This window comes from Monopterus albus, unplaced genomic scaffold (assembly GCF_001952655.1).
Source record: "Monopterus albus unplaced genomic scaffold, M_albus_1.0 scaffold6.1, whole genome shotgun sequence".
NCBI lineage: Eukaryota > Metazoa > Chordata > Actinopteri > Synbranchiformes > Synbranchidae > Monopterus > Monopterus albus.
Window position 1 is genome coordinate 6,752,835 of NW_018127886.1, and position 7,730 is coordinate 6,760,564.

At 39.6% G+C, this 7,730-nt stretch overlaps 2 protein-coding genes across 4 annotated transcripts in view; one reads left to right on the plus strand and one right to left on the minus strand.

Moving 5' to 3' along the window:
- Positions 1–4,537, plus strand: part of bpifcl (BPI fold containing family C, like) — a 16,127-nt gene extending 11,590 nt beyond the window's left edge. Inside the window, exons 6-16 of the mRNA XM_020615785.1 lie at positions 245–308; positions 461–521; positions 686–777; positions 962–1,138; positions 1,266–1,325; positions 1,513–1,680; positions 1,793–1,860; positions 1,955–1,997; positions 2,101–2,164; positions 2,407–2,483; positions 2,568–4,537. Of these exons, the coding sequence (XP_020471441.1) occupies positions 245–308; positions 461–521; positions 686–777; positions 962–1,138; positions 1,266–1,325; positions 1,513–1,680; positions 1,793–1,860; positions 1,955–1,997; positions 2,101–2,164; positions 2,407–2,483; positions 2,568–2,627 (934 nt within the window). The 3' untranslated portion in view covers positions 2,628–4,537. The remainder of the gene's footprint in view (positions 1–244; positions 309–460; positions 522–685; positions 778–961; positions 1,139–1,265; positions 1,326–1,512; positions 1,681–1,792; positions 1,861–1,954; positions 1,998–2,100; positions 2,165–2,406; positions 2,484–2,567) is intronic.
- Positions 4,538–4,611: 74 nt separating this feature from the next.
- Positions 4,612–7,724, minus strand: LOC109971760 (PRELI domain containing protein 3B-like). 3 transcript variants are annotated; one of them, XM_020620214.1, is made up of 6 exons: positions 7,690–7,724; positions 6,103–6,271; positions 5,904–5,993; positions 5,337–5,407; positions 5,056–5,158; positions 4,612–4,956 (listed from the first exon to the last, which is right to left on the minus strand). In XM_020620214.1, the coding sequence occupies exons 1-6, from the start codon at positions 7,719–7,721 to the stop codon at positions 4,840–4,842; spliced, it is 582 nt and encodes a 193-aa protein (XP_020475870.1). In that variant the 5' UTR covers positions 7,722–7,724; the 3' UTR covers positions 4,612–4,839. The 3 variants fall into 3 exon arrangements, with proteins under 3 accessions (XP_020475870.1, XP_020475879.1, XP_020475889.1); XM_020620223.1 differs by lacking the exon at positions 7,690–7,724 and adding an exon at positions 7,651–7,679; XM_020620233.1 differs by lacking the exon at positions 7,690–7,724 and adding an exon at positions 7,399–7,415.
- Between the last annotated feature and the right edge of the window lie 6 nt (positions 7,725–7,730).

A 7,730-nucleotide genomic window follows, 5' to 3' on the forward strand; every position in this document is an offset into this window, starting at 1 on the left:
TCCAGAAGTCAGAGTGGATCATTTGATTTGGCTGCATCCATGGTGGATGTGACCTCTGTAGTGGAGCTGGGGAAGGATGCTGGAGGGCGTCTGTCCGTCAGCAGCGGCAGCTGTAATGCTAAAATTGGAGATGTGGACATTGCACTCTATGGTGGAGTAAGGTACAGTAGAACAGAGGGAGGGGGAGATGCAGAGAGTGATCTTGATGTCAAGTTATAAGCACTGCATTTTCATTTGTTAATAGTGAGATCCTCCAGTTTTTTGTGGACAACTTCAAGGGGGACATCATCACAACAATCGAGAACAGAGTGAGTGTTCCTCAACATATTTCTCATGTGCATCAGTGGTGGCTTGCTCTTTCCTGTATGATCATCAGATAATACATGGAGAAACTTACTATTAGGATTTTCCATGGTGAGGTGAACCTCACGAAACATTTGCCTTGTTGTTTTCTTCCCAGATCTGCCCTGGTGTGCAGACACTGATTGGAAACCTGGAGTCCCACCTACAGGCCATGAACGGTATTGCAGCAGGCTACATTTCATTTAGACCCTAATGAATGTACACAATGACATGGTTAATACTGGTCAAAAGTTAATCTACTTCACTTTAGACCAAAAGTAAAATAAGTCAGGCATTTCAATGTATAAATACAAATTCAGTTACAAATTTCTACCTTTTTTAGTTTCCTTTGACGTGGATCAAATTCTTACTCTTGACCTCCCTCTCAGCGACTTACCTGTCATTAAAGCTTCAAGTCTAAATCTAGGTCTTAAGGTAAGGTGTTTTTCCTATTTCAAATTAAATCTACAATGCAAAGTGTTCAAAAGCAGCTGTATAAATACTCATGAAATATACTCTTGCACCCATAATTTATAACAAGGGCTTGTGTGAAAATGTGAAAGAACAACAACAAATGATAAAAATTTAGGATTAATGATGTGCAGCTCTTTATTTGAAGGGGGAGTTCTTCGGTATCAGAACTCACAAGGACCCTCCCTTTGAGGCCAAACCTTTCACAGTACCTGAACAGCCAGGCTACATGTTGTCAGTGGGCCTGTCTGAATTCACTCTGAACTCTGCCTTATATGGATGCTACTCAGACGGACTGCTTCAGGCCATCATTAATGATAGCATGGTAAGTAGCCCTCAGAGGATGCATAAATGAATCAATAAAGGAAGAAAGCAAGACAATTTAAGTTTGACTTACAGTTTTCCTCCTTACACAATGTTTGTGGTTAAGAAATGTGGTCTCATTATCTCAGGTACCCCCATTCTCTCCTGTGCATCTAAATACCAGCTCAATGGGGATCTTCATTCCTCAGGTAAGTTCTCTTTGGCAACACTAAGGGAGGAACTCAGTTTATTTGAGTATTTCATGTATCAAAGAGTCTAACTCTTTACTGACTTTCTCTCGTGTCCAGTTTTCCTGCCCCTCTTGACTCTGTACTATGGAATCTTCAAAATATTCAGTAACTAAATGTTTACCATCAACTTGATTTCTCCCTGTAGCTTCCCAAGATGTTTCCAGGTCTGCTGATGACTCTGCAGGTTTATGCCAAAAAGGAGCCTCTATTTTCCCTCCAACCTGATGCTGTGAAACTGGGCGTCCAGGGTGCTGTGAAGGCTTTCGCCATCCAGCCCAATAGTACCCTGACCCCACTGTTCACCCTCAATGTTGTGAGTACTTTTGGTTTTGGCCTGTCAATATACCTTGAATGAATACGAGCAATTTTTCACTTTTTCTTATAAAATTGGTCACTGGCTAATTAATCATATTTTTTTCTTTCAGAACTCAAATTTCAGCAGTAAAGTGTGGATTTCTGATGGAAGACTGAAGGGCTCAGTGACAATGGACAAGTGAGCATCCGTTTCCTTTAAATCACACAGCTGAGCCTGCGTTCACAAACTCTAATTTAATGTAATAATGATGATGATTTTTATTTCCAAAAAGCTTCACACTGACACTGGCAGCAAGTGAAGTGGGAACCTTTCAGGTACATGGGAACAAACACTACAGTGCATTTTATGTCAGCAGGCGTGTGAATATACAAACTGAGGAGAATCAAAGTGTAAAGAATTACATGTTCCTCTTTGCAGACTGCTCCTTTGGAAAAGGTTGCAAAGATTGGAATCCAGACTGAACTTTCAACAAAGGTCAACGGTGAGTCTTTTTCTACAACCAACTGGTGTTCATCAAAACTCATCTTAAGCTTCCTCCTTATCCCACCATGTCCTGGTTACTAAAGTATGACCACATCTTTTATATTCATAATAAACACTGAAGGTTATAAAACTTCTTTTTCCTTTAGAATATGACTATAAAATACTGTAATACACATTGTAGGAATAGTATAATGCATAGTGTGCAGTGTCCCTGTCCTCAGTTGTCCCTTTGTGTTTCAGTCTTACTGGCCAAAGGTGTTATTTTACCCAGAATGAAACAAGCACAGCTGGTCAACTCTGTTCTGAAGGTGGAGAAGGTCAGTATTAGTAAAAATAAATGAAGGAAATGAATTAAATGTAGAAACCGTCTTTGGGCTGACCACTGTCTTTATTCCTAACAGGGGTTTATAGCCATGTCTTCAGATGCTACAGTGTTTCTAACAGACAGAGACTTCGACTGACAAACTGCTCTTCTCTGAGTTCAGAGCCTTAAACTTTCAGCGACTAAACAAATTAGATATGTCTATGTCTGACGCCCCATGACAAGAATCCTAGTGTGTTTAAAAGACCTCTACCAACAGTCTGGATCCTGGACTATAAACAATCAACGAGCCTTGGCACACAGTATCCTGCATAATCAGAATTTCTATATTCATGATTTACATGTATACAACCTTCATTAAATCAAGTGATAAAGCCTAGTTGATGTATACTGAGTGGATGTATGCAGCTTAAGTCTGATTTGGTTTTTACAACAAACAAAACTGAAAAAATTTTAATGTGTTCAGACTGTCTAATCAGTGTAAATAGAGTAGGATACATACAATGCTACAAACAGAGAAAAAAGCTGCTGAGTTTATTTTGAAGTCTGTGGATATGAGCGTGTCTTTATTTTATCTTTTAAATTCCTCTCATGGCTTTAAACTTTCTTCTACAGATTAACAATTCTAGTTGTACAGCTACTTGCCATTCTTTATTCTACCACCAGAGGACACAGGCTTAAAGTAGTGAATGTGCAAAATACATTGTATGGTGACACAATTTACATTTTAAAACACTTCAACTTTTATAACACAATCTTGGGACCCCCTGAATTATGTGAAGCTTTATTTAACAATTTTTGTTTTTAACTAAAGGACTTGTCTGTGCAGATTCTCAGTCTTAGAAACTTAGAAAAAAATCAACTGGACTAGATTTCTAGGTCAAGAATGTTTCACCTCTCATCCAAGAGGCTTCATCAGTTCTTGAACTGATGACTTGTTCAGCGCAAGAGGGTGTTTATGGTCTTTTGGTTTGGGAAAAACTACCTCAAAGTGCTAATTCAGACATTATACAAATCACCACATTCATGAAACCATGACATCTCTTTATTCTGAAACATTTCAGTGTGTACTCTTCAGACTGTTACGTGTTCACATTGTTCAAATGAAAAACATTCAAAATATAAATATATGCCTGTTTACAGCCACTGTTCTTAAAATACTCCCCATTAGAAAAACATAACGCTTGATCCATGAAACAACACGATGTGTAGACACTGAAGGGCAGCTCGGTCAGTTAGGCAACAGACCAGACATCACATGAATCCTGTACTGGATGATGAATGGAGTAGAGAGAAAATTAATTATGAATAAGCTTCTAAAAAGAAGCTCAGCTGAGCAAGATCTGGATTGTGGCACATCATGGACTTGTGATGCTTGTAACACTGAAAAATAGCTGCAGGTCTACCACAAGCCCCGTTAATGTAAACTTTGCATTTGTAACTATACTTACTAAAATGTCTAGAGAGAAGAAAAATGTTACAGGGTTATTATGCTGCCTACATCTCAGTGTAGTGTTTGAGAAGAAGCAACAGGGAAACCAACATTATCAATTCTGCACCTGAGAGGCGTCTGAGATTAGAAAGGAAATGTATTATAAAAACTGTGCTGCCACTAAGATCTATCAATTTAACAGCCTTTGTCAATGTTCACTAATGCAAATATACCATAAATATCACCATCTAAAGACAGTATGAAAACAATGGTCAGAGTATATGGACTGAGCTTGTTCAGGGTCATAAAGATGAATGTGTTTCAGGGCATTAAGCTGGTACTAATACAATCGACACTTCATGTTGGTCCTCTCAGATTCTGAACAGCTCCTTACAACACTAATGAGCGTTCACAGCACATTATTCACACTGGTGAATGCAAACATGTTGCTCAATGCTCTTGCACTTTTTGCAGCTTCAGGTACCCATTTTGAAAATAACTAACATTCAAGTATGCACAAGCTCCTGTACTGTAAAACATAATAAACAGCACATCATCAGAGAAAACAGATGAGATGATGTGGAGGCACAGTGTGTATTATAAAAAAAAAAAAAAAAGTGCTTTAACATCAAAAGTCCTTCGAGCTTATGAGCCAAGTTCAGTCCAATTAAACCTCTTTTTTTTTTTTTAAACTGTCATCAGCTCAACACTCCCCATCACCGCCCACAGCGGCAAGTACCAAACTCAGTCTGTTGAGAGACTGAGCTCTTGTGACATACAAACAAACAAACGTACATAGGGTCAGAGGATGGTTCTGTGGTTATTAGGCTGTGCTGGCAGATGAGAGGTCCCCTTTGAGGGGAAAGTGTCTAAGAAATCCATCAGTTCATGATGGAGGAGGAGGCAGCGAAGGCCGGGATCATTTGTCTGCAGCAGCTGCTGCCATGGGAGCACGCATCGTACCACAGGCGGTTGCCGCCAGCTGCTCAATTTCCGTGTTTAGTCGTCTGATGACCCACTCCATTGCCTCCCGACCCTGAGACAGACACAAGTATTACATAGTGCAGTGACAGGTATACTGTTATGAAAACAGAGGACGGGTCATACTGTCACAGTAAGTTATGGGCGGCTTCACCTTGCTGGCGTTGACAGAGATGGTCTTGGCCATCAGGCCTTCGAGGTAGCTGCTCAAACTGATGCCTTTGACACTGATTAGAGCCTCCTGTGTCAACACAGTCCTGAACACGCAATCATATAAACAAAGGTCAAACTGTGCTGGAACAATAAACACAATGTTTAATCTGTTGTACTTTTGCATCCATTTTAGAACCGTTCATTTAAATGACCAAACATTTTAATAACAATAACAATGTGATGGACATCTAACATTTAGAAAAGTAAAATCGAGTCAGGTACCTTTCAGGATCCTGTGGATGAGGCTTGTATGTCAGCTTCTCATCTACAGATACCAGATTAGTGAAGGAGATCTGGATGGAAAGAATAAAGTAGGAATTAGTCTTTTTATATCATAGAAAATATTTACACTGACAATAGCATTCGATAATCAAAGACCAAAGGTAGTGACAACAGTCAGGGCAGAACCACAAAGCTGTGACACTGATCCACCTGCTTTAAAAGACCTGTCTCGTGCTAATATGCTGTTAGGTGTCAAATGCACTTGTAACTTGCAACATGAATAATAACTGTACACCAACAACAAAGTTCCAAACAACACTAAATTCCCCCCATGTCTGCTGTGGTTTAAAGGTATGGGAAACTGAGGACTGCAGATTTAAGCAGATAAAACAGTGGAATCATTTAACAAAATCTAATGAGTTTAAAGGGAAAACAGCCACAAATGTCTATGCAACTTTCTTCTGTTCCGTAAAATAACTTTACAAACTTCTTGTTTGAGCCAAAAGTGTGGACAACTAGATCTGCTGCTACGACTGAAATACAGTGCTGATTAACAATAATGCTCACATTTGTAGATTTCAACTTGAAGGTCTTCTCTTTGGGGTCCACTACTGAATGTTCCTGGACATATGTGCATGTTCTTGTTACCCCAATGAGCTGCAGAAAAAGGACACAATTCAGGCTTGGTACCAAGAAAAACACTAACATTAAGAATCAACATAAAGCATTCATGCGGCGCAAGTGTTTCTTTTATCATCTGACTTACAGACTTGGCTATGGAGGGGAGCCCCCACTCTGTGCTGAGCAGTCTGGTGCTGTGTAGCCGTCCCTCTGTGTCCACGCTTCTGTCTAGAACATCCACACCAAACACACTGGGATTCATGGGGTTGGGGTACTTCTGCATTGCCGCCTTGGTCACTGTCTCCCACGGGTGGCTATTAAAACCAATACCGACGTTAAAAACAGCATCTTCCTACAGGACTTTTAACATTCAGGCAGATGAAAGTTATTCAACTGTAGCTACCTGGAACATTTACATTTTAATAAATGTGATAAACAGATTTCTTAAAAATAATAACTTCACTTGTTGCACTGTCGATCTTTGTTGTTTGTGAATTTATTTACTAAATGCATTGCTATTATGTCACAACAGGTTAGAACAGAAACAGTAAAATTCAAGCGGACAGATAATGTTATTCAGTCCATTTTCAGAGGTAGGTATGCATAGTGTATGTAAACATGTAAACCTGAACAAAATTCTCAACCTTGTTAGTAGAAACACTGCTAACAAATCAATCATTGCAACCACGTTTTTGTTTTTTACATACATGGCAGTAAAATATATTTAAGCAGCACTAACACAATTAACTGGTTGCACAGAAGCACATAATTTATTGTTTCAAATTATCTGATGTGAGTGTTAACCTGCATAAAAATAAGTGCAGCCTAGATGTAACCAGTCATCTCATTGCCGTGGTAATGGTAAGTTGTTCGGCCTTCCTGCATTGGTTTAATAGAAAAGTGAAAATAATCGGAGAAGCCATCATATACAATTTCCCAAAAATGCCTCCGTTTAAATGTGATGTCTGTCATGAACGCGGACTCCGAGCCCGTGTTCACAGAGTGGCAGGAGGAGGGACGCCCCCTACCAACAGCATTGTCTAACAGTATCATGTCTAGAAACCTCTGGAAATTGATAAATATTCCACCCATTGTTACACAGGTAACGCTGTCCGATTCTAAAAAATACACAGAAAACAGACGAACTGTTTTGTTTTCATTGCAGAGTGTCTGGCAGTCAGACGCACCGTTATGTAACGCACATTATGCCAAATTCAGTGGTAAATTATAGCCCCCGTGATTCAGAGCAGTCACATGAAAAGCACATGGACCCCTTTAGCCTTTTATTAACATGTGGCTGAAATACTGCCACAAGCTCTAAAATAAAAAACGACGTAGCGTTACTTGGCTAGCATCCGACAGCCCAAGTTATCTTTAAGGCTAGCGGCAAGATGCTAACCTGAAAGTTAACTTAGCTAGCTAGCCAAAGCAGGTTACTTACTAGTGCACAAAGACTGGCAAAAGCAGATAAGGTAACTGTTTTTAAAAGCTCATACATATTTGCGCCTGGAGGTCACTTTTAGTGGCTAGGGTAACTGACATACATGACAAGCGTTTCGGTAACTTAAGTTAATTAGCTGCAGGCTCTTTTTTGTTAAGTTACTTAACTTATGTGTAACCTTAGCAGCTAGGCTGCGCCCCGGATAGTGGGAGGAACCGTAAAAAACTAGTCATACAAGAGAAAATCAGTTACCTAACAAACAGACTTAATCGTAGACTGAAAACTACTCACTTGAAAATGTGCTCCGACGTCCAGAACTTCATTTTAACGGG

What these genes read in the sequence shown, in the direction of transcription:
- LOC109971760 (XM_020620214.1), bottom strand. Translation starts at nt 7,721, where the DNA reads ATGAAGTTCTGGACGTCGGAGCACATTTTCAA. An exon ending in TCCCCTCCATAGCCAAGTCT is followed by an intron (nt 5,994 to 6,102) that starts GTAAGTCAGATG and finishes CTTTTTCTGCAG; the next exon opens with CTCATTGGGGTAACAAGAAC. An exon ending in TCAAGTTGAAATCTACAAAT is followed by an intron (nt 5,408 to 5,903) that starts GTGAGCATTATT and finishes CTTTCCATCCAG; the next exon opens with ATCTCCTTCACTAATCTGGT.